The 25,532-nt window shown below is 43.3% G+C and overlaps 5 protein-coding genes across 7 annotated transcripts in view; 1 reads left to right on the forward strand and 4 right to left on the reverse strand.

Annotated features, from left to right (window-relative positions):
* Positions 1-630: 630 nt before the first annotated feature.
* On the reverse strand, positions 631-6,592 carry LOC136445585 (probable N-acetyltransferase 16). The gene is made up of 4 exons (XM_066443672.1): positions 6,473-6,592; positions 2,751-2,927; positions 2,012-2,269; positions 631-1,670 (listed from the first exon to the last, which is right to left on the reverse strand). Exons 1-4 carry the CDS (start codon positions 6,476-6,478, stop codon positions 1,113-1,115), a joined length of 999 nt encoding a protein of 332 aa, XP_066299769.1. The 5' UTR covers positions 6,479-6,592; the 3' UTR covers positions 631-1,112.
* A 919-nt stretch (positions 6,593-7,511) lies between these two features.
* On the forward strand, positions 7,512-10,891 carry LOC136445601 (histone deacetylase complex subunit SAP18-like). Its single transcript, XM_066443695.1, has 5 exons — positions 7,512-7,648; positions 8,135-8,184; positions 8,286-8,342; positions 8,749-8,849; positions 9,447-10,891. The coding sequence occupies exons 1-5, from the start codon at positions 7,550-7,552 to the stop codon at positions 9,617-9,619; spliced, it is 480 nt and encodes a 159-aa protein (XP_066299792.1). The 5' UTR covers positions 7,512-7,549; the 3' UTR covers positions 9,620-10,891.
* Positions 10,892-11,153: 262 nt separating this feature from the next.
* LOC136445602 (uncharacterized) lies at positions 11,154-12,762 on the reverse strand. The gene is made up of 2 exons (XM_066443696.1): positions 12,567-12,762; positions 11,154-12,159 (listed from the first exon to the last, which is right to left on the reverse strand). The coding sequence occupies exon 2, from the start codon at positions 12,095-12,097 to the stop codon at positions 11,645-11,647; it is 453 nt and encodes a 150-aa protein (XP_066299793.1). The 5' UTR covers positions 12,098-12,159; positions 12,567-12,762; the 3' UTR covers positions 11,154-11,644.
* A 2,190-nt stretch (positions 12,763-14,952) lies between these two features.
* The window catches only part of LOC136445587 (uncharacterized), a 58,753-nt gene continuing 48,173 nt past the window's right edge, over positions 14,953-25,532 (reverse strand). Inside the window, exons 2-4 of the mRNA XM_066443677.1 lie at positions 17,117-17,307; positions 16,187-16,361; positions 14,953-16,030 (exon numbers count right to left, since the gene is read on the reverse strand). Of these exons, the coding sequence (XP_066299774.1) occupies positions 15,525-16,030; positions 16,187-16,361; positions 17,117-17,307 (872 nt within the window). The 3' untranslated portion in view covers positions 14,953-15,524. The remainder of the gene's footprint in view (positions 16,031-16,186; positions 16,362-17,116; positions 17,308-25,532) is intronic.
* The window catches only part of LOC136445569 (complement C3-like), a 40,597-nt gene continuing 33,908 nt past the window's right edge, over positions 18,844-25,532 (reverse strand). For all 3 annotated transcript variants that reach the window (XM_066443644.1, XM_066443643.1, XM_066443645.1), the window contains 5 exons: positions 25,130-25,219; positions 24,605-24,694; positions 24,314-24,397; positions 21,622-21,763; positions 18,844-19,950 (listed from right to left, as the gene is read on the reverse strand). In XM_066443644.1, the coding sequence (XP_066299741.1) occupies positions 19,809-19,950; positions 21,622-21,763; positions 24,314-24,397; positions 24,605-24,694; positions 25,130-25,219 (548 nt within the window). In that variant the 3' untranslated portion in view covers positions 18,844-19,808. The remainder of the gene's footprint in view (positions 19,951-21,621; positions 21,764-24,313; positions 24,398-24,604; positions 24,695-25,129; positions 25,220-25,532) is intronic.

Here is a 25,532-nt window from a genome sequence, read left to right on the forward strand (position 1 = left end):
TAAAGCATTAAACCGAACAGTGTCAAATTTAAACCTTAAGTAATTCTTGATACCTGGTACTTAACTGTTAGTCCCTACCAGACTGACTACGCCGGCTGTAGTGAGAATATTTGCCAGGGAAGTTTGGCCTATCGCTGAAACAAAGAACTGCTATTACTTACAAGAACTTTAAGAATGGCAATACCGGCGGAAATTGACATCTGTATTGTATGTAACATGGCTTTTATGATTGATTGATTATTATTGTTACTGTGTACTTAGTTGTAGCTGTGTTTTTATATGTAAAATCAGGGATACCTGAAAAACAGGCTTCACAGCCTGAGTTGTATTTGCCCTGTATAAATGAATAAAAATGAAAAAAATGGCCACCATAGGGTTTCATTTGCATTTCCAAGGGGAAATTATTAACCTTACCGTGGACTGACTCTTCTGGCCAATTATTTTGTCTTTTTGCCGAATTCTACGATCCATACCCCCTTAGGAAGGCCTGGTGGATACTACCTACCTGTACAGCCAACCCTACTGCTGCCATACTGCAAGGTGTAACAGTACTGTCAGTGATCAGGTCATGTCCGTAGCCAGGATTTTGATTGGGGGGGTTCTTTTTAATGTTTGAGGGACCAGCGAGCGCCGCAGTCGCAAGCTTCCTAGGGGGGTCCGGGGGTAAGCCCCCCCCCCGGAAAATTAACCAAATTGAACCTTCTGATATGGTATTTCCTGTGTTTTTGAGAGGATTTCAAAGAAAGAAATCAGAGACAAAGTTAGCAGTTTTTCTAGGATTCCAGCTCCGCTGGTGATACAAATAAGTCCACCTTGAAAAAAAACCCATCGACGTTAAAAATTGGACAATGGAGCGTTTAAAATTTTAAGAATTGAACCTTCTGAAAGGGCATTTCCTGTGTTTTTGAGAGAATTCCAGACGAAAAGTCAGAGACAAAGTTTTTTCTACGATTCTAGCCTCTGTGGCGTTGCTGGTGATACAAATAAGTCCACCTTAAAAAAATCTTGAACATTAAAAAGTGGACCTTCAAGCCTGTGAAAGTGGACCTTCAAGCCTGTGGGGGGGTTCTTCCGAACCCCCCGAACCCCCCTGGCTACGGGCATGCAGGTGTTTAGTACTTTGATGACAGATTATTTGGGGCATCGTATTTCAGCAAGGCAAAAGTGTGATCGTGGGGCAGATGATTTAATTGTAGGTTTTTGACGCAAAGATCGACCACTGCATCTTTTAACTCCTCATCAACCAACATGATACAGAATGTTATCACGCCTGTATACCTGTTCTGCGCATGCTTCATTTGACCTATGATGTGAGCCTTACACAACATCTCGTCTGTGCAGTGTACGTCGATATGGTACACCCTGCCCCGTGGAGTCATGTAGCTCCCACCGAAACTAAGACTCTTGGCAACTGGTTTTCCAGAGTCGACTAGGATGTGGTGACCCCACTCTACAAACCGTTTCATGTTAGACTCATTCAGCTTGTACGGATCCCAGTCCACAAACGCATAACCCCCAGACCTCGCCAGTACCGTAGATGAGAAGGCAGACTGTAGAAGTTGGTTCATGTTGTCCAGTTGGATGGGGACAAGAGCGGGAAGGGAACCCATGCTGTCTTCCACAAGCTGCTGCTGCAGCGATGCCAAGTCACACCCAAAGTACATCACGTCCTGGAGGAAAGGGCGATAGTTTTTCATCCACTTCGGGAGTTGCAAAACATATGTTAGCTTTTCAAGGCCCGATAATAGGAGTATAACTATAGTGAACGTCTAAGATGTTTTAAGATTCCATGACGAGAATAGTCACTGTTTTCTCTCACCCTTCAAGTTAGTGAGCTTTGACAATTATACACAAGTAAGGTTCAGAAAATGTAGTTAGGCACAGATAATATCAACCATTGTATCAAGACTGTGCCTGTGACACTACTATTCTGGGATAACCCAACTAGTACAAAGCGGAACATGTGGTACACTTGATGATATTTGTAAATTGGGATATATTTGACACTTACCACCTTACATTTGAAGGGTGAATACACTTGATTGCTGAGCAGCTTTCGAACATCTTTTCGTCCTTGTTCAACAACGGCATACGTTGCCTTCGGGACCTTTTTGCGTTGAACGAAGTAGGTTGCAAGTTTAGCCAACAACTGCTGTTCACCCTCTTTGCTCAAACGGGACAAACCGGTGCCATGCCATTTTGGGGCAAGCCGCATGGTTTTGAGAAGAACGTCTCCGCCATCCATACAGATGTAAAGCCATATTTGAACCTGAAAAAATGGAATACATCATGACACTGGCATCATATTTTCTACTGTATAAGTATATGAAATAACACTCCCCCTTATATTGTAAGTATGTGATATATATGAGCTGGGTAGCCGACTTAGTGTTACAGCAAGAGGGCAAACTATGCTTTATGATAAATTCAAAAGCTTCCCTGTATATCATGCAAGTATACGTCGCGTTGAACTAGAAAAGTTACTTACACATTACGTGGATATAAGTGTTTGTGCATTACAGCCGTATAAGATGTAAAGCATTTCAAAACTACTATTATTTTCAAAGCTATATTTCGTTCCTTTCTAACCTTTATTTGTACCTTTCCATTGCTATGTGGACTACTATTACTATGTGCCATTAGGCGCTGAAGAATTCCTATGTAAGTGATTATACAGCTGTATATATTCACTCTTGCATTGCTATGTTGCATGCCCTGTCAAACATTAGCTAAAAGGTGTTTTTACTCACCGCTTCCCCGTTAAATTCAACGATATAAAACAACGTATCTGGATCGTCCACATAGTGTTGAAACTTAGCCGGCAGATAGTCGAAACCATCCCGAAAGGTGTCTGGCGATGCTATCTTCATAACAGTCTCATAGTCAGCATGAGTCGCCTCACGTACGGTCACTTTGTCTCGCTTACCCTGTCAATGTGGTCGACAAACATCTGACATCACTCCGAGAATGATTTTTAAGGTTAGTAAATCACTGAATATTAAAGGTTCTTTATTCACAACAAAAGAGATGTAGATTCAGCCACGTTTGGTACCGCATTCATAGCACTGCAGCAGTGACACCTAGGTGCAGTGCGAAGTTGAACCAATCATGATTGCCCCGAGGAAGGTGACAGACAGTCACCGAAACGTCGGTCGTTTTAACTTTTTGTTCTGGATAAAGAATTTTTTAAAACTATTCAGCCTGACATTTGATTACAATTGAAAACTGTCAATTTTGATTACATTCCTTGATTTTTAAACATTTCTCAATGGTCGATCCATTCAACTCTTTAGATTGACTTGCAACGTCAAAGGACTTTGAGCAGTTTCTTGATCAACGAAATCTTTGCAAAATTCCCTGTCAAGCCCTCCAATCCAACGTGGTTTTTACCAAAGACCAAAACGACAATGCTAGACAGCTTCCTCGACTCAATTCTTACCGGTCCGAGGCAAGATTCCAACCGGTCCGAGGCATGATTCCAACCAGTCCGAGGCATTTCCAACCGGTCCGCGATACATTTCCTTACGTGCTGCGGTAGAATTCCAACCACTCCGCGCCCGTGAGAATTTCCTGCCCTACGCGCTGCACTGCGCTGCGTTCCTCGACAGAATTTCCTGCCCTACGCGCTGCCCTGCGCTGCGCTCCTCGACAGGATTTCCTGCCCTACACGCTGCCCTGCGCTGCGCTCCTCGACAGAATTTCCTGCCCTACGCGCTGCCCTGCGCTGCGTTCCTCGACAGAATTTCCTTTCGCGCTACGGCAGAATTCTAACCGTACCACGGCACAGCCCCCTGTCCCCCACGCTCATACAGTGGACGATCCCAGATGGGTCAAGGGTCACTCGTGTTGTGAATGTGAACAGCCAGTCAGGTCGTGTCGATGTTGAAAACTTTTTCAGTGCTTCGTTCTGACTATCACCATCTCTAAAAACACGTGCGTGCAAACTAAAAGGAAGCCGTCAATATCAACTAGACTCTACCAGTCTCCACGGGTCGCTGGAAAAATAGTAGAAATTAGCCAAATAGAGTCAAATGTTTGAAGGGAGTCGGCTACGGAGACAAGGTCAAATTGGCAACCCAGGCACTTTTACCACAAAACAATGTTGTGTAATATGCACATTTAAATATTGGCCATAAAATTCATTGACAGAAACATACAAAAGATATTCTTGTGCAGTCACGGGAAAACCCTGTTATAGCCCCAGCCATGAATAAAATCGAATGTTATGGAAGTGCTATCATGTCCAAACGGGATTATAGGACCAATCTGTTACCAGTAGTCTGTGTTGTCCATGTATGAACTTTCATCAAAGAACTCGATCATGCGATATGCTGAAAGGACTAAAAAAAACCGTGGCCAACTTGAACTTTCACCACCGTAGGATTGTCCTGCGAGACAGGTCCGTTTATTTCAGGTTAAGAATCTGAAATAACACAGAAACAAGATGCAGGCTGGCTGAGGAAGAGAAGGATGCCTCCGTACCGATCCCGTCAAGTACACCGCCTACTCATATGATATAACGTTAACGTTATATACTATAGTCTGCAGTACTGACAGTGTCAGATTTGATGTCTCTTGAACTTTAATATCATAATTTAAACAGAGCCAAGCCGGTTTTATTGCTGTCACGGTTGTTGCAACAGCAAATGCATATGACACACGGCGACGTCGACCCGTCAACACCATGGTAGAGTACCATGAAACACGTAATCGTAATGTTACCGTTATGAAAAAGGTCCCCGATACTTTTAGCGAAGGACATTATCCTTGAAAGTTTATATTTTCGCAGTTCACGTTCAACACGAGTGACTATAGCTTGCATCTTGTTTCTGTGTTATTTCAGATTCTTAACCTGAAATAAACGGACCTGTCTCGCAGGACAATCCTACGGTGGTGAAAGTTCAAGTTGGCCACGTTTTTTTTAGTCCTTTCAGCATATCGCATGATCGAGTTATTTGATGAAAGTTCATACATGGACAACACAGACTACTGGTAACAGATTGGTCCTATAATCCCGTTTGGACATGATAGCACTTCCATAACATTCGATTTTATTCATGGCTGGGACTGAACAAGAATATCTTTTGTATGTTTCTGTCAATGAATTTTATGGCCAATATTTAAATGTGCATATTACACAACATTGTTTTGTGGTGAAAGTGCCTGGGTTGCCAATTTGACCTTATCTCCGTAGCCGACTCCCTTAAAACATTTGACTCTATTTGGCTAATTTCTACTATTTTCCCAGCGACCCGTGGAGACTGGTAGAGTCTAGTTGATATTGACAATCAGGGCTTCCTTTTAGTTTGCACGCACGTGTTTTAGAGATGGTGATAGTCAGAACGAAGCACTGAAAAAGTTTTCAACATCGACACGACCTGACTGGCTGTTCACATTCACAACACGAGTGACCCTTGACCCATCTGGGATCGTCCACTGTATGAGCGTGGGGGACAGGGGGCTGTGCCGTGGTACGGTTAGAATTCTGCCGTAGCGCGAAAGGAAATTCTGTCGAGGAACGCAGCGCAGGGCAGCGCGTAGGGCAGGACATTCTGTCGAGGAGCGCAGCGCAGGGCAGCGCGTAGGGCAGGACATTCTGTCGAGGAGCGCAGCGCAGGGCAGCGCGTAGGGCAGGAAATTCTGTCGAGGAGCGCAGCGCAGGGCAGCGCGTAGGGCAGGAAATTCTGTCGAGGAACGCAGCGCAGGGCAGCGCGTAGGGCAGGAAATTCTGTCGAGGAACGCAGCGCAGTGCAGCGCGTAGGGCAGGAAATTCTCACGGGCGCGGAGTGGTTGGAATTCTACCGCAGCACGTAAGGAAATGTATCGCGGACCGGTTGGAAATGCCTCGGACTGGTTGGAATCATGCCTCGGACTGGTTGGAATCTTGCCTCGGACCGGTAAGAATTGAGTCGAGGAAGCTGTCTAGCATTGTCGTTTTGGTCTTTGGTAGGTTTTAATCCCATTCTCACGGGTTGTTTACTTTCCCTAGGCATGCAAACAAAAGAAGCACACACACATCTAGTATCTCATTGGAACGACCTAGCACAAATGTAATCAGTTGAATGAAATTTCTTTCATTATTCGTCGCACTTGACAGCATGCACTCAATATGTTCGTTTACGTTGAATTATCATAATTACTTGTTGTACCGATGCTTTAGATAAGTACTTGTTCCAGGATGTAGCGTTATTTAAACTCCGTTTTGTTTCATTTCAATCTATCGGTATGTTTGTAGTAGTGTGTTTTAGAATGCCGCTTATCTACAACATTCCAAGCACTGTTATGACGCCCACCTCTTTTGAAACCCAACATTTCTTTGCAAACTTACATTTGGACTCAGCCAGGATACCGATATAAGGATCCATGCATCAATCAAGTAATCACGCACACCCATCCCATCCCTTTGACACCACACCAGACAGCATAATCATACTATGATAGATTTGCCGATATGGTCGTTGATATCACTTACCGCCATGTGTAACTTGGAGAGCAGTCACTGGTGACAATGGCACTGTTTTGGGAAGAAAATGGCGGAAGAACCACGTCTGTCCGGAGTGGCTAAGGTGTCCAGCCTGAGTGCATCACGGGACCCTTTTGTGACCTAGTTTAATCAGTTCTTCAAACAGATGACGTAAAATGTTTGTCCTCAGATGGTTTCATCTTATCAAGCTGCATGTAAATGATTTAACACGGTAATACTGAGGAAGGTTTGAACACGCATAGTGTTTTGGTTGGCGGCGTAGATTGTGAGTACCCAAATTGTGACATTCTAAATATGATGCCACCTGATCGTTGTCCGAACTCAAATCTCCAAGCAGATCTGCACGGTGCCAATCGAATAAGCTAGCCAGAGAAGCTCCAGTCAGCCAGAGAAGCTCCAGTCTGAGCCTTTTTTTTGTTTCTAAACTTTTGCTGACGACCTCTTTTTGTACTGGGTCGTTTGTGCAGCCAGCCTGTAACCACGGCCAAATGGCTGAAACAAAAAAATGAGGGGGGGGGGGGTACGATAAGAAGGTCTGAGTGGTGAGTTGTGATATTCCCTGGTGAAATGAATAAATGATGATAGTCGCAATTTTCCCAAATAAGTCTGCTCGGGAGGGCTGGCGCATAGGATTCGGAAACAATGGCTCCGCTGAACCGGGATCTTGAAGAGAAACGTTACGACTTTTCCTTTCTATATCTGCTTGGAGATTAGCTTATGCCTAACTGACGATCTGAATGAGTTAGAGCTATCCTCATCTTGACCTATCATGATCCAACAGTGCACCTGTCGACAAAAAAACTCTTGGCGCCACCTTTACTACTTGCGGCGGATGTATCCTTTCAGGCTGTGAACTCTAAAAAGCATAAAACTTAAATGGACAATACGACCATGAAAAAATTGTATCGTTCAGATTTAAAAAAACTGTAGTCATAGTATTGATATCTAGGACATACATTTATCTTTGACATGGCTTTTTGAGCAGAAAACATGATATGAGGGCATTTGTGATGGCGAACTACTTTGTATCGCGGAGTGAAACACGGGCGTGACATCACTGTCAAGATGGCGGAGGAGCGTCTGAAGAAAATGGCTGGTCTGGAGTCCAGAGTCGCTACACAGGAGGAGAAACCTGAGCCAGAAAAACCCGTGGACCGAGAAAAGGTTAGGAGCCTGCCGTCCTATGGATGCAAAACCTGAACTGTTTCCTTGTGATAGAAGCGCAGAAACATGCTGTGTTGTTAGCGTGGTGGGGAGGGGGGCGAATCCAGACCAGCATGTGTGTGTGTTTAATTTTTGACAACAAAGGAGAATGAATTTGGCGTAAAACCAGAATTAGGGAAATTCTTTCTGGCACAAGTGAGCTCAATCACATGAAGAGATTATCTTGAAGTTGTAAACATAATTTTTTTAAATCTATAATTATAAAAAAAGAAGTGTAAACTCAGGTACAGTGTATTTTTCTGTGCTATGCTTCATCGTTATTATATTGTCTGCCTCTATTTTTTTTGTGTGTGTGTGTGCGTGCGTGCACGTGTGTGTGTGTGTGTGTGATGTTTGTGTGTGTGTAGTGTGTGGTGTGTATAGTATTTATGTATGCATCTGTCTTCTGATGTCTAAAGAAGTAACATCACAATTTTCTTCACACAGACTTGTCCACTGTTGCTCCGTGTCTTCTGCAACCAAAACAGGTTCCACAGGTAGGTTAACATTCCTTCTGAATGGCATGAATTGATTGCCTTAATTGATTGTGAACCATGACCATGGTGTACACTGTACTTATTGTTTAATACCATTTCAGGCCAGAGGAGTTTGCAAGGGGGAATGTGCCGTCCAACGAGCTTCAAATCTACACCTGGTGAGATTATTTGTTTCTAGGACTAACTCACAGTTTCAGACTACATTCTGTTTTCTTTTATCATTCGTAAATATATAATAAGAAAAGGCACACATACACGCATACATACACACACACACTAATATACACACATATATATATATATATACACACATGCACACACACACCAAACACACATACCAAACACACATACACATACACATACATACACATACACATGCACACCAAACACACACACACACACATACCAAACACACACATACACACGGACACACATACACACGGACACACACTCACACACATACACACTCAAACACACACACACACATACATACACACACACACACGCATAGTATACATACATACACAGCAGTAAGTAAATTACTAACCTGTACTTGACCTTCAGGATGGACTGCACACTTAAGGAGCTGACTGGCCTGATTAAGGAAGTCAACCCCGAGGCCAGAAGGAAGGGAACATTCTTCGACTTTGCCACTGCTTATCCAGGTGAATTACAAACATTTGTTTATTTGTTTGTTTATTCATTTAACCAGGGGGATACATATCACCTAAATGTGCCCTGGGCTTTACATCATCTCAAAGTTACAACAAAAGTAACTAAAAAAAGTTACTCAGATTACTAAATGATACAAACCCAAAACAACATGTACTGTACATAAAATCATAGTAATAAATAAATGTAACTTTCAATAGAGTTCCAAAGGTCTGGGGTTGAATGTTGTTAAACATTCCAAGAGTTACAGTGTTCTCACCAGGATTTTTTCATTGGGGGTCCAGTTATTTTCTTTCCAAAGCTTCTACAGCCTGCACTATAAAATGCTCTTCTTTTAGTTCTCTTTTCACTTCCAAGCTAATTAGTATCACACACAAGTACAAGGAACTCTACACTAGCGGACTTTGTAGTACATGTAGTTTGTATGTGGTACAAGCTCCCTCCCCAATCCCCATGATGTTATGTTTTATCTTAGAACGAGTTTTGAGAGCAATTTTCATGAATCTGCAATTCAGCCAATGGGCTGCAAATGATATATATCTTTCATAAACCATTGATCATCGTCACCATCATCATTGCTTTCCCTCCAGATTTAAGACGCGGCGGCTACCGTCTTAAGGAGATCGGCAGCACCTGTTCGGGCCGCAAAGGAGCGGACGACATTAAGACGTTGGGGTCTCAGAAGTTCCAGATAGGCGACTACATCGACATAGCCATCACGCCAGCCAGGCCTGGGGGTCCGCGCGGGGGGCGCCCTTTCTAAACAACTGTCCTGCTGTCGGTAGTTACCTCAACTGTGTTATACAGGACAAAATGTCTGTACAGTGTTCTTCAGGGTGAAGTACTGTAAAACTTGAAATGTTTAATTACGGTAGATTTTTTTAAAATGATTTTTGGGGTGACTTCTTCAATGTGCAAATTCATGGCACTGCAAATATAAATTGTCTCAAATGTATTGCTACTGTGCTACAGAATTGTTTCAACCATAAACATAAAACAACAGCAAAAACGTCCTTCCCCCTTCTAACTTCAAATAAGGTCCCTGCAAAGATGAATGAATTTACAGTATTTCAACCCTGCCAAAAGGCTACTCCATTGTGCTAAAGGTTAACGCCTGGAAGTCTGTACACACCTATTCACCCTGTTTTGGTACAGTGATGTTTTCGCTAGCCTCTGATGACTTCGTACAAATCACTCAATTGGTAACTAAGGTGCTGGTTAAGATATCTTGGAACCTTTAGCCCCAGTACGAGAGCAATATGCCCGAAATGACGATGATGATGACAATGTCCACATGTCTAAAAGTGTGTTATAGATCTGAGAAAAGCCGCAGAGACGGCCCAAAATTTGGTTAATTGACATTTCGTTCTGTTGAAACAAGGTTGAGTTTCCGGATGGCAGGATTTGATCATTTTTTCCACATGAATCCATTCATGTCAAATGTGGAGTAAATTGCATCTTGTGCAGGTTTAGTTTATGGAAAAGACTAAGGCATGTTACAGTAGTATTTGCACATCGAGTATGGAGGAATTGATCCATGTCGTATGGATGAGAAAATAATCTCCAAGCAGATGTAAAGATCCAGCTCATTCTTGGACTTGGTTTTTCATGCCTGTTTTTGCAACATTTAGTACTCTTTTCTGGTATTGTTTTTTTAACAGAAAACAAAAAAACAAACACTATTGAAAAATTCTGCTCTACAAAAGAGTACTAAATATTGCAAAAACAGGTCTAAAGCACCAAAAGAGATCTTTATACTTGCTTATAGATTACTCAAAAACGGCCTCTCCTCAACTTAGAAAATTGGGTTGTCAATTTCTTACAATAGGTTTTAGAAACAGTTTGCTAAGTGTGTATCCCTGATTTTAGCTTTAATTCTATGTTGTTTGCTTGCAAATGGCTTACATTTTCACATGTCTTCTGTCTAAGAGTAAAAGATAACTAGGACTAGTAAAGTAGGTCGACGCACTCTTTTATTTTGTAGGAAGAAAGCTCATTCATGAAGTATTAGGAATAAAACCAAAAAGTGAAACAACCTGCCTTTGATGTGATGCTAGTACATTCACACCATATTGAAAGACAACCTGTCCAACTGACCTTAAGAATTGATAGATTAACAACACAATATTTATGCAAGTACAACTGGATATTTTATATGAGATACAAGATTTGAAGATGAATTGAACTTTTCCAAAAAGTACAACACAATAACACACTGTAATATAATATCGACTTCAAAGAAGTGAAATTTAAGTGAAAATCATCCTATCGTTTACCCTTCAGGAGGGAAGACCAAGACCAAGATTCATACAATTCTGTGCATTACATATAAAGCAAACATTACACAACATAAAACAAATATGCCAGTCACCACTCAATACAAGCAATTATCTAGCTGATTGTATTTTCCTCCCTTTGTATATGTTAAAGTAAAATGTGTTGTTTTTGCTCACTATTCTTGTTTTTTTCTTCAGTTTACCTTATAAGTTATACCCTTTCAGTGGTAGCCATGTACACATGAGTGGAAAGAATGTAGTTCATCCATTCACCATTGTATTACAAAAATACACAATCTGTAGTATTACACACCAAAAAAAGGACACAATCAAGCACTAGAGGTCGACAGTGAAGGGACATATGCGGACGCTGTCTAGCCTGAGTACCAGCCTTTTTAGCTTCCGTACGCTACCCAAGCTCCGCTCCTGGCCGGCAGCGGAGCTTGGGTAGCGTACGGAAGCTAAAAAGGCTGGCACTCAGGCTAGACGCTGTCGCCCAGTTGAGCAAGCAACTACTTTATAAAGGTGCAGACCACACAGGTCAGCTCATAGCCGCTGGTGTTGTAGGGTCCACAGGGAAGAGAGCCACACTGCGTCTCCACCGGGTACAGCAGGCCTCCGTTGTTGTCGGCAGACGATCCTGTCCTCAGGTTGGGAGCTCCGTCCACACAGATGAAGTCCTTGTTGCTGGGGTGGTTGTGTCTTTCTGACATCAGGTACCCGCTGTACTCCTTACTCCACCCCTCAGGACAGGACGTCCGGGCGGGAATCATGACGTGTGCAGACCGGCCGGCTACGTAACACACGGAACAGAGGACGTCATAGTTCCATGGGTTTGTGATGGAGCCGGCCACCATGTTCTCAGCGGAGAAGAAGCCGTCAGTATTAACCTCGAACTCTGCCCCGTACATGTAGCTCCCGTGCTGATGACCAGCCACTGGGTTGTTCCACTCCAAATCCTCCATGGGCAAGCACAGGTACTCACTTCCCCCTCCGTGGTGGACGTAGTGTCCACTTCCCACAACGCCTGTCAGGGAAAGGCAAGGTGGATTTCTGAATCAGTGTTGATACACACGGAAGAGGTTTACGCTACTTCACCTAAATCCGCAGGGTAACTTATATCCGGAATTCCTTTTTAATGGGGTATTTAGGTAGCCTGGAGTCCAGCCTTCTTGGCTTAAGTCCGCTACCCAAGCTCCGCTCCCCGTAGCGGACTTAAGCTAAGAAGACTGGACCCCAGGCTAGTATTTAGGGACATATGCTAACGTTAGATGCAACATCATTAATACAGCCAGAAATGCAAACTTGACAGACTAACGTATTCAGAACACTGTCTGAAAAGTTTCGACAACCCTGCATTCGAACAGTGAGTCAGTGACGATAAAATGAAACGATATTTTAGAGTAAATCACTTGGGTCTTCTGTTTGACTCACCGGAATAGATTGTCTCGGCGTTTTCCCCGCATTGCTCCCTTCCCCACCGCACGTACACGTCCCCGAAGGACGGCGTCAGGTCGGCCTCTCTCCGCTCCCTGTGCGCCCCGCCCGCAGCAGTGTCGTTCCGTCGGTCCTCTGTACCAGGCGAGGCCGTCGGGGCAGGGCGGGTTATCTATTCGATTACGGAAACAAATGGATATCAATGGCTGAAGTTACTAGAAAAGCAACTGGATGAAATTTGGAAACGGTCAGACGTTTCAGACAGCATCTGCTATCTTTCGTCGCGTACGCGTCATTGCCTGGAGTCTGTCTGTCATCCCGTCATTGACGAAAGACAGCGGAATTCTGTCTGAAACGTCTGACTGTTTCCAAGTCTTATCCAGTAGCTCGGGTAACTGTTACCTTGCATATCTTATTATTTGGATTTCCAACGAAGAGATGGAAAGACCAAATTGTGAAGGACACGGGCTTAAACAGTCGGGAAGCAGAGGCTAGGGCAAGGGAAAGGACTGCTTGGAGGATCCTCCTGGAAAGCAAGGGGCCAGTTTCTGGCCTGAGCACGTAGGCAGTAGGCAACCTTCATCGGCATGCAGACAATACTATGTCTCAACAGCCCAATCATCCGTAACAATGCGTGGCGTGTATTTGTTCCCATTTTCCCACGGTTGCTTAGTTTCGGTGTTGTGTCCGTGAGGACTTGGCCAGGTGACCTTGAGTCTGTTTAAGAGTCCAAATGTTCTAGATTCGAATCCCTACTGAAGGTAAGCCCACTGTTGTGCCCTTGGGACATCTATTTCCTCACTCGATTCTGGTACGAGTGAGTATCAAGCTCCCGCTAGTGACTTCCTCTCGGATGGGACGTAAAGCAGAGGTCTCCGAGGCAGACCTTGAGCACGTTTTAAATGTCCCACCACACTTATCGACTGATACAGTAGTCCTTTCCAGTCTTGTCTGACGCAGTTTGAAAATGGTGAACAGAACAGTTGCCTTTATCGTTGGCTGAAAATATCAAGTTTGAGCCTTACCGCGAGGTTCCTGAGCTCTGTCATCTCCTGCTGCAGCTCTGACATGGTGACGTAGACCAGCGGCATGAGGACGGCGCACACCAGCACCCCGCCCAGACAGCCTCCCGCCAGGAGCACCAGTCCCGTCCGCCGCCCGCCCTGCCTCTTGTACGGCCGGGTCAGTCCCAGACCAGCCAGGGAAGGACCGAAACCTGCAAGGATTGAATGAAACATTACGTATGTTTCAACCAATACCAAATGGAAGCGAAGCATGTTATAAAGATGCGGCTATTTTGTGCGTTAAAGAAACGAGTTAGACTCTCAACAGAAAACTATCCATGATAGCCCACCTTGGTCCATGACAAGTTTCCCTGAAGACATTCTCACGACACCGACGGCGCAAACTTTGCCTTGAAGAGGAAAATGAAGGAATGTCGCAATCCAACAGGTGGTCAAGTTCTACTGTCAAGGCGTTATGAAGAGGTGAAAGAACGTACTCCTACGTCCTGGTTGTCCGGCTATTGACAAGGTCAAGGAGGGGGTGCTAGCGTGCGTGCTGATTGTGATTGACACATCCTTACTTTGTTTCGCGCCTAATGAGTCTTTTTGTTCACGGCGAACTTGAGACACCCCCTTTCCCCCTACCTCGAAAATCAATTCCCCGAGAATTTTAACGAATTTACAGTTGTTGTGTAATGTTATGTTGCTATAAATAAGTGTAGTTGTTCCAGCCGGCAACACTATCTGTATACAGATTTGGCCTCCAAGTAACGGAGAATTATTGTTTAAGTATCATGGTAAATTTGAAAATTCGTGATTACATACCCCATGAAAGCCTAACCTGCAGTACCGATTCCGACCGCTGTGAGAAGAGTGTGAAACCAAGGTAAGCGGCTCCAATGGTGCTCAAGCAATTTACAACGAACAGTAAATTGAAACGAAACTTGAATCTATATATTGATAAACAAGCAGACCAAACATGTTGCATTTGTTCAACGCCTTCTTTTTTTCACAAAATAGAATTGAAATTACAAACGTGACACTTTTACAGGACATGCACACTCAACCATTTCTGACTACATTTGTATTTCCATGTCATTTATGAATAGATAACAATCTCAGACATTGCGATTCTTGATTTAAGATAGCTACAATTTTCAAAACAAAGTCAAACAAGCTTTGAAAATCTAAACCCTTTTGCGAACCTTAAATCAAACATTACCATCATCAAGCAAATTCCCCAGATATCACTCAGGATCGTGTGCTGCATACCTAAACTCATTTTTAGGTTCAGGTCCGGATTCAAGTCCAGAGGTTCAGGTTCAGGCCTGGACTTATAAGTCCAGACCTGAATCCATGGCACATCATGGTGTGTTAAGTGTCTTTTCCAACGGAAATTTCATGATCTAAAGAAGGTTTAAGATGGTTCAGAACAAAAAGGAAAATATAAGTGACAGATATTTTTTTTGCAAGTCCGGACTTGTTTCCAGACGTTTAGTTTTTTTTGGACTTGAATCTAAACGTTAGGTCCAGTCTGATTCAAGTCCTGGGTTTAGGTATGCAGCACTACTCAGGACATGTACAATCCCTGACAGTAACTTGCCGGTGGTTTTTCTCTCCCTAGACTCTATACGAGAAAAGACAACGTGTTGTTTTTGCTCCCTTACCTTATTTTACCACTTCACCTAACACTGTTTAGTTGTAGTAAAGTACATATGAGTGGAAAGTATGCAGTTTATCCGGTCACCGTAGTGCATGTATTTACAAAGAAGCACAATCAGTAGTATTAAACAAAACACGGTCACATCATTGTAAAGCTAGATAGTGGAGAGGAAAATGCAGTTTCTGTCGCAAGGAACTGCTCAATATATATGTGTAAAAGAACCACATGGACTGCCATGACGTCTCGAGACCTTCCAGTCTCGACATAAGTAAGTAAGCAAGCAAAAGTTTATATGGTGCAGACCACACAGGTCAGCTCGTAGCCGCTGATGTAGGGCCCGCAGGGAAGAGAGCCACACGCCGCCTCCACCAGGTAGAAAAGGGCTCCGTTGTCGTTGGCAGAAGATCCTGGCCTCAGGTTGGGAGCTCCGTCCACACAGACGAAGTTCTTGTTGCTCTGATGGGCGTGATGACTTGACATCAGGTACCCGCTGTACTCCTTACTCCACTCCGGCCCAGGACAGGACAGGCGGGCGGGAATCATGACGCGGGCAGACCGACCGACGTGACAGACGGAGCAGGGGACGTCATAGTCCATAGGGTTGGTGATAGAACCGGACTCCATGTTCTCAGAGGAGAAGTAGCCGTCACTATTAAGCTCATATTCTGCCCCGTACATGTAGCTCCCGTGCTGATGACCAGCCACTGGGTTGTTCCACTCCACACCTTCCAGGGGCAGGCACAGGTAGTCACTTCCTCCTCCGTGATGGTTGTACGAGCCACTCCCGGCAACGCCTGTGAAAAGGCAGGATATAGATCATTGAATCATTGATCTTATTGATGCACACGGAAGAAGTCACATGTTCTCAGCAGCGTGAGTCGATTAAAGAGTGAACTGGATTGTTGACAGGATAAGATAAAACTATATTTTCTCCCTTCTGTTTGACTTACCGGAATAGACAGTCTTGGCGTTCTCACCACAGTCCTCCCTCCCCCACCGCACGTACACGTTGACGATGGACGGCGTCAGGTCGGCCTCTCTCCGCTCCCTGTGCGCCCCGCCCGCAGCAGTGTCGTTCCGTCGGTCCTCTGTACCAGGCGAGGCCGTCAGTGCAGATCGGGTTATCTATTGGATTATGGAGACAAATTGATATTAAGGACTGAAATGGTTAGACACTATGCAAGGTAATAGTGACTCAAGCAACTGGATATGATTTGGAAACGGTCAGACGTTTCAGACAGCATCCGCTATCTTTCGTCAGTGACTAGCTGGAGCCTGTCTTTCGTCTTTCATCCAATCACTGACGAAAGACAGCGGATCCTGTTTGACACGTCTGACTGTTTCCAAATTTCATCCAGTTGCTTGAGTAACTGTTACCGCGTATATCTTATTACTTGGATGTCTAACCTTTATCCATAGGTAGACAATACTCTGTCTCTACAGCCTAATGATCCGTAACAGCGCCTGGTTTGTATTTGTTCACATTTTCCCACGGTTGTTTGATTTTCGTGTTGTGTTTGTTTGTTTGTTTGTTTGTTTGTTAGCTTGTTGAGACCTTGTCCAGTTGGCCTTGGCCAGATGACCTTGCATGTGTTTTAGGGCTGTTGACTAAGAATCTAAAGATTCTAGGTTCGAGTCCCTAGCAGGCTCAATGTTGTGGCCTTGGACTTTACAGCTTGATTCTAGTACAAGTGAGTGCCCAGCCCAGCAGGACGTGAAGCGTCGGTTCCCGAAGCTACACATTGAGCACGTTAAAGACCCCACCACACTCATCGCTTAAAATCGGGGCCCTGTCGGTCTGGTCTTACGCAACTTGTAGTTAATGTACAAGACGGTTGTTTTGTTCTTGTTCGACTGAAAACTTGAAGTCAGAGCCTTACCACGAGGGTCCTGAGCTCGGTCACCTCCAGTTGCAGGTGTGACATGGTGACGTAGACCAGCGGCATGAGGACGGCGCACACCAGCACCCCGCCCAGACAGCCTCCCGCCAGGAGCACCAGTCCCGTCCGCCGCCCGCCCTGCCTCTTGTACGGCCGGGTCAGGCCCAGACCAGCCAGGGAAGGGCCGAAACCTGCAAGGATGGAATGAAATGTAATGTGTGTTTCAACCAATACCAAATGCATAATGGCAGCGAAACGTATTTAAAAAAAAAGAAGCGTTTTTTTTGTGCGGTAAAGAAACGAGTTTCCACAGAAAACTATCCATGATAGCCTACCTTGGTCCATGACAAGTTTTTCCGAAGACATTTTCACGACACCGACGTCACAAACTTTGGTTCGAAAGAGGAAATGAAGAGATGTCGCAATCCAACAGGTTTATACTATATTCAGACGTAACGAAGCGATGGAAGTAAGCACTAGAGGAGGGGGGGGGTCTGCCAACATCTGAGAAAAGTGTACACATACAACTCGATGGTCTGTGCGAAAATGTTTCATGTCAGCTCGTAGGTTGTGTAGTTTTGTACGTAGCATATATGCACTCATCATTCTAAAAGAAAGAAAACCCATCAGAGCTTTCTGTCTGAGATGCTGGCACCCCTATGCTCGGACGTAGTTCAGTCCTCGCGTCCTGGTTATCTTTGGCTATGACGAGGAGGGCGTGCTGATTGTGATTGACACATTCACGTTTGTTTTGCACCTAATGAAACTTTTTGTTCACGGCGAACTTGAAACGACTCCTTTCCCCCCCTACCTCGAAAACCAATTCCCCGAGAACCTTAATGAGTTTACTGTAGTTAGATGAGCGCAGTTACAATTGAGTGCACTTGGTACAGCCAGCTAGTAAAACAATCTGTAAATACCGTATTCAGATACGGAGAAATATTGTATAAGTGCCATGTCATAGTTGGAAATGTCATGATTGCACCAGAGATTAACCTGCAGTACCGATTTCGACCGGTCAAGCACATTTGATTTATCCACACAACTTAACGTTACAGCAAATTGAAACGAAAATTGGGTCTATTAACAAACAGACAAAACACAGAACTTTGCAGTTGTTCAACTTCAAACCCTTTGCGGATCTTTCGCGATTTTGCCATTCCTGAAAAGACCGAAAATGTAGAAATTTGACGGTGATTTTGGTCATTTTTCTGGAGGCGGCCGGGAGCGGTACTGCAGATTTGGATCTAATAGGCTATATCGTCCCGATTCGTAACGTGTTGAAATATGCAAGGCATTGAGATTAAAGCAAGTAAACACTTTCTCAAACTGATACAGACTTCTCATGTAATGTTGACTTATTGTTTATGGCTGTTGACGTTGTGAATTTTTATAAACCTGCGATGTTGTAAATGTCGAATAAAGTTTCAACCGCACTCAGAATCACCTTTAAGACTTTTAAGGCTAGCAACTCCTCCCAGCAAAAATACACCCTGCTACTGAAATGTCAAGGAAACCTGTTGCCCTGTCTAGCCACTACAAGGTATTCTCCAAGCAGAGGTTTCGGTCGAGTAGGGTAGGAGTGTCCGGGATTTTTTACGTGAAGGAAGAGGAACGTAAAAAATCCTGGACACTCCTACCCTACTCGACCGAAACCTCTGCTTGGAGAATAACTACAAGGGTATGAACGAAAAAACAAGAGAAAAGCACGGATCAGAGGAAGACAATGTTTTTGTCATAAGTGTTTTTATTAAAAGCACAGACAGCAGAAATTGACAACAAAGACTTTATCTGACACTGAAAATTCAACTACATTTCAGAGATTCAGTCTTTTCAACTTGGATGCAATATCCTTAATTCCTGATTATAATTCCTCTAAACTAGCAACTAACTGCTTAAGCTTAGATTTTCAACACACAATTTTGAAGTTGAAAATCATGCCTCAAACACTGACCAGAGGAAGCTCAAAGTGTAATTTGTTTTACAAAATAAGCAAGAAGTTTTGTATACTATCTGTTACACTATCAAGCTTAGATACATATATTTTTCAGAACTAAGACACAGAGAAGCCCTTTACCAACTAGAACATATATAGATCATAGGTAACCATTATGTTCAGTACAAACCTACTGTCACTACCTTTCATTGCTGCTAAATTTTGCAGAAAACTGTCTAAAAAACTACATACATATTTTACCATTGCACATTTTAATATTGAATGTTTTAACACTGGTACCAAGGAAGGTAAATTTCTCCTTGATGATATTGAGATTGCACATTTTTTGAAAAGTATTTCCCCTTCAATTCAAAATATATCCTTCACTCGGCAAAGATGCTCTCTCAAAAATACATGAGCATAGTACACAGTTAAAAGCAAAAAAACACGAATACTTATAGACATGTTTCAGTAAAAGTTTAGATCAGAAAATAATGCCCACATAAATCTTCATAAAAAGGTTTTAGAAAGAAGGCTTAGTAAAAGATGATAAGCCTACAGCAAAGAGAATTGTAGCCCGGGTACCATTATCCGTAGTAACCGCTGGCTAAATCTTTTTGTTTCCATGGTTAGCAAGCGAAAAGATTAAACCAGCGGTAACTACAGAGGATGGTACCTAGGCGAACAGAATTCAGGAACCAAAGGTCCAAAATTGAATGCTATTGCCAGCAAACTAGGAAACAAACTGATGTTGCTCTACGTGGTGCAGCCCTGCAGGAAGATCTTGTCTGCCAGTTGTTGGAACTTGTCGGAAACTCGCTTGAACTTCTTCCTCTCCGCCTTGGCTCCAGTCGGCCACTCTGCCACAAAGGACTGTTCTGTGATCACATACCTGAAGCTGGAGGGTAGGAAGAAGTCATAACAGTTACTAATATTCATAATCAAGTAGAGTAATGTGTTAGATTGTAATTCTATTATATTCATGTTTGTACATGACTTAAGAAAGACTATCAAGTACATGATGTATTGTACATTGATGCATTATTTGAAAGACCATGTTGTTGATTTATATTTTAAACCTGTCATTTTAAGCTTACAAAAATACATTTTCATCAGTTTCATGTCATGATGTTTAGATCTTTTGGAGTGATGGGGTGAATTTCCCCCCGTCCCAACAAAGCAAGTCTCCGTCCCGGGACAGAGGGACGGGACATGGAGACAGCCCAGACAGACATCAACCTATGAGAGGCCAAAAGTGCACTTTTTTTTTTTAGCATGAATTCCTGGTATACTATGTTATACTGTCTAGCTTAGGCCCAATTTACACTTGTTCGATGAAACTGTAGTACTACACATGGTAGTCTACTACTGTAGTAGACTTCAGATTCGCGTCCACTTTACACTCAACGACAGGAAGCCTAGCAGGACACCTGCTGTTCCTGATTGCCATGAAACTGTGGTGACCTATTGTGACCTTTGAAAAATCGCGGGAGGGAATTTCAGCATGTTTTTTAATTAGTGAAAAAGTAGGGGTTTTATCTGATGCGAAATACCAAGGAAAAGGGCCTGACAGCTTGGTGTTACTGTGAGAACTAGAGAATGACCGCAGATGACCCGAAATGGAACACGCGATCAGTTCGAATCACATCAGATCGAACATGGTTGTTGGCCTCGAAGTGTAGTGTACTACCTCTGTACTACAGTTTCGCTTTACACCAGGTTCAAAGTATCACAAAACCTCCGCCGAAGTGTAGTACTACTACCCCGAGGTTGTAGTAGACTTCTGTAGTAGACTACAGTAGTTTTCTTTTTACACCCAGAAAAAAACTGTAGTCTACTACAGTAGTAGATTACCATGTGTAGTACTACAGTTGAAAGGACAAGCTTAAGTGTAAATTGGGCCTTAGATACGTATTTTCTTTCAGAACTGAGACACAGAGAAGCCCTTCACCAACTAGAACATAGATCATATAGGAAACTACCATGTTTAACACCATCTACTGTCACTACCTTTTCAGTGCTGCTAAATTTTGTAGGAAACTGTGTAAAAAAAGCTGAATATCTTAACATTGCACATTTTAACATTGCTACCAAGGAAGGTAAATTTCTCCTTGATGCTACTGAAATTGCACATTTTTGGGAAAAGTATTTGTATGAGCGGCCAACATCACTGCCTTTCACTGGATCCAGAGTTGGAGCGACACAATATGATAATGATGAGTTCATTCACTCCTTCATCTATCTCTTCATTCCTAGCTTGTTACTGACTTGATTACAAGACTGATGGACGGACCAGGGGTCACTTCTACAAGATCGCCAAATCCCTAGCCAAGAAGTCAACGAGATGTAATTTCTTTACTGTCAGGACAGTTAATCTCTGGAACAGCCTTCCTGCGGACGTGGTAGCAGCTGAGACTGTCAATGCCTTCAAATCCAGACTAGACACCTACTGGAAGGGTTTGGAGTATGCGCCCACATAGACTCTAGACATCTATTTTATTGTTGTTTAGAAACAGAACTTACAGGCAACAGCCTCTTTCTGTTATGTCAATAGCCAATAGTCAGTTACCTGTCAAAGCCCTGCTCATCGGTGTACTTGGTCCCGTCCTTCCCCATCAGAAGGTACGTCGTCCCCTCCACAAGCTGGAGACTGGAGCAAGTCTTCCGTTTCCAGAACACCCGCTCTTCCCCGTCAAACACATCGTCAAGTCCTGAAGGTGGTGCAAAAAGTGAAGGACATGTTTATTGTTAAGAATGTTTGAATGTTCTTGTATAGTGTCCAGCAACAATGTATATGATACGAGAGTTTGAATCAGGGCTGTCTCCAGGACCCGTCCCTCTGTCTGTCCGTCCTAGGACGGAAATTCGCTTGTTGGGACGGACAGAGATTTCACCCCAAATTTGACGAAAATACATTTTTAAAGTTCAAAATGACAGATTTGACAACAAAAATTAGCAACATGGGCTTCAGCACAATTAGTGAGACGGGAAAAAGACAGCCCTGGTTTGAATGTTCTTGTATTGTGTTCAGCACCAAGGACAGGCTGGTTTGAATGTTCTTGTATAGTGTTCAGCACCAAGGACAGGCTGGTTTGAATGTTCTTGTATAGTGTTCAGCACCAAGGACAGGGTGGTTTGAATGTTCTTGTATTGTGTTCAGCACCAAGGACAGGCTGGTTTGAATGTTCTTGTATAGTGTTCAGCACCAAGGACAGGCTGGTTTGAATGTTCTTGTATTGTGTTCAGCACCAAGGACAGGCTGGTTTGAATGTTCTTGTATAGTGTTCAGCACCAAGGACAGGCTGGTTTGAATGTTCTTGTATAGTGTTCAGCACCAAGGACAGGGTGGTTTGAATGTTCTTGTATAGTGTTCAGCACCAAGGACAGGCTGGTTTGAATGTTCTTGTATAGTGTTCAGCACCAAGGACAGGGTGGTTTGAATGTTCTTGTATAGTGTTCAGCACCAAGGACAGGCTGGTTTGAATGTTCTTGTATAGTGTTCAGCACCAAGGACAGGCTGGTTTGAATGTTCTTGTATAGTGTTCAGCACCAAGGACAGGCTGGTTTGAATGTTCTTGTATAGTGTTCAGCACCAAGGACAGGCTGGTTTGAATGTTCTTGTATAGTGTTCAGCACCAAGGACAGGGTGGTTTGAATGTTCTTGTATAGTGTTCAGCACCAAGGACAGGCTGGTTTGAATGTTCTTGTATAGTGTTCAGCACCAAGGACAGGCTGGTTTGAATGTTCTTGTATAGTGTTCAGCACCAAGGACAGGCTGGTTTGAATGTTCTTGTATAGTGTTCAGCACCAAGGACAGGGTGGTTTGAATGTTCTTGTATAGTGTTCAGCACCAAGGACAGGCTGGTTTGAATGTTCTTGTATAGTGTTCAGCACCAAGGACAGGTGGGTTTGAATGTTCTTGTATTGTGTTCAGCACCAAGGACAGGCTGGTTTGAATGTTCTTGTATAGTGTTCAGCACCAAGGACAGGTGGGTTTGAATGTTCTTGTATTGTGTTCAGCACCAAGGACAGGCTGGTTTGAATGTTCTTGTATAGTGTTCAGCACCAAGGACAGGTGGGTTTGAATGTTCTTGTATAGTGTTCAGCACCAAGGACAGGTGGGTTTGAATGTTCGTGTATAGTGTTCAGTACCAAGGACAGGCTGGTTTGAATGTTCTTGTATAGTGTTCAGCACCAAGGACAGGCTGGTTTGAATGTTCTTGTATTGTGTTCAGCACTAAGGACAGGCTGGTTTGAATGTTCTTGTATAGTGTTCAGCACCAAGGACAGGTGGGTTTGAATGTTCTTGTATTGTGTTCAGCACTAAGGACAGGCTGGTTTGAATGTTCTTGTATAGTGTTCAGCACCAAGGACAGGCTGGTTTGAATGTTCTTGTATGGTGTTCAGCACCAAGGACAGGCTGGTTTGAATGTTCTTGTATGGTGTTCAGCACCAAGGACAGGTGGGTTTGAATGTTCTTGTATTGTGTTCAGCACTAAGGACAGGCTGGTTTGAATGTTCTTGTATAGTGTTCAGCACCAAGGACAGGGTGGTTTGAATGTTCTGGTATAGTGTTCAGCACCAAGGACAGGTGGGTTTGAATGTTCTTGTATAGTGTTCAGTACCAAGGACAGGTGGGTTTGAATGTTCTTGTATGGTGTTCAGCACAAAGGACAGGTGGGGTTGAGTGTATTTGTATAGTATTCAGCACCAAGGACAGGTCTATATTTATTGTGCCAATGTGGAATTTAGTTTCAGGGTACAGACATGTTAACTAAAAATTACAGACTTGTAGTCCAAAAGTGTTGATCATTAAGCCAAAACACATGACAAGCCCCCACTTACATTCATAAGAAATCAATATTCTCTTACTTGGCTGACCCAGTGTAATGAATTGTTTCATTCTCCTTTAATAGAAATAAAAATGTTGTTTCAGTTCACAACTGTTAAGTAGTGCAAAGCAGTGTTCTAGCTAGCTTGAATTTTTTCCCATCATCCCAATTCCCATCAATGGAAAGATCCTGCAAGGAGTCCTCTTTTTTCTGTCACCTTTGTTACAAACTACTATCAATTTTTCACATCTTTACACATGGATTTTAGTTCATCAAGGTTGACAGAATGGTCTAAAAATGTTTCCATCATATGCAACAAAATTTCGTCAAATGATGGAGTGATGGGTGCTGGCTAGAACCCTAGTGCAACGTCACTGAGCTGGTAAACCCTTGCTAAAGAAAAAAAAGTAAATAGACAAAAAGACTTACCTTTCTTGATGGGGCTCTCGACTATCATGTTGATCCGTTCAAAACTGCCTTCCTCTCGCACTTCCATCACGATGACTCTGAAAGCTGGACACAAGAATCACTTGGGTCAGACAGTGCCTTTCAACCCCCACAGAAATCTAATGATTTGGTGATGTTGCTTATCATAACATTCTACACTTTGCCTACATGTACAAAGATGAAAAGATATGATTTTCGGACAAAGAAAGTATAATCTTTTCTGTGGTAAATGCAAAATCAAGTAAATATCATGTGTCTGAGTAATGACCTTACCGTAGTCAAGGTCGTTACAAGCCTTCTCCTCCAGGTCCCTTTGGGTCAAGTCCCTCAGTTTCTTAGGGGATGTCTCCTTTGGACACTTCCCTGTGTAAGACATTGGGTAAAGGTACCATTGTCAAACCATAACATATCGTTATAACAATACTACATTTCCCCATGTTTTATAGACATAAAACCAATTTTCTTAAGGGAGGTCTCTTTTGAACACTAAGTTGTGTAAGGCATTTAGGTAAAGGTACCATTATCAAACCATACCATAGAGTTATTAACAATATCGACGTAGCGCTACCAGTTATTGTGTAGGCCATCTCGGTTGGAGCTGCACCATCTTTCGGAAGGGACATTAAATGGGGTTCTTGTGTTCGAGGAGGTGCCTTGAGCACATTCAACGGAAGGGCTAGTAACCCCTCCCTGTTACTGCATATATCCTGCTACAGAAACAGCAAGGAAACTTGCTGCCCTATGTGCCACTAGGCACTCACTACAAGGTGAACAACAACAACAAAAAAACAATATTACCTTCCGCACAAACACACTGACTGCCCTCACACAGTGTGGCCAACAGGGGACTGCCCTGGCTGGGGTGGTAAAATGTTGTACAGGCATCGTCTGGAAAGGGATTGGAAAAGCACCTTTGAATACTGAAAGTTTATTGCAAGTTCTTGCCCGTAGGCTAATTGCAAATACATTTAACATGAAAAGGACAGAGGACAATATAGTATTTGACATAAATATAGCCCTCGAATATATCATTTTCCAATTTATGTTTCCGATTTACCTCATACATTTGATCATTTTTCAGCTGATTCGTACGATTTACAGTATGGCCGAAAACTTTCCTTTTTTGGGAAACGGACGAAACTTAATGCGCGTCCGGATGTCATCCATATAATCAAATCAACATGGCCATATGAAGGTAAAA

This window comes from Branchiostoma lanceolatum, chromosome 12 (assembly GCF_035083965.1).
Source record: "Branchiostoma lanceolatum isolate klBraLanc5 chromosome 12, klBraLanc5.hap2, whole genome shotgun sequence".
Classification (NCBI taxonomy): Eukaryota; Metazoa; Chordata; class Leptocardii; order Amphioxiformes; family Branchiostomatidae; genus Branchiostoma; species Branchiostoma lanceolatum.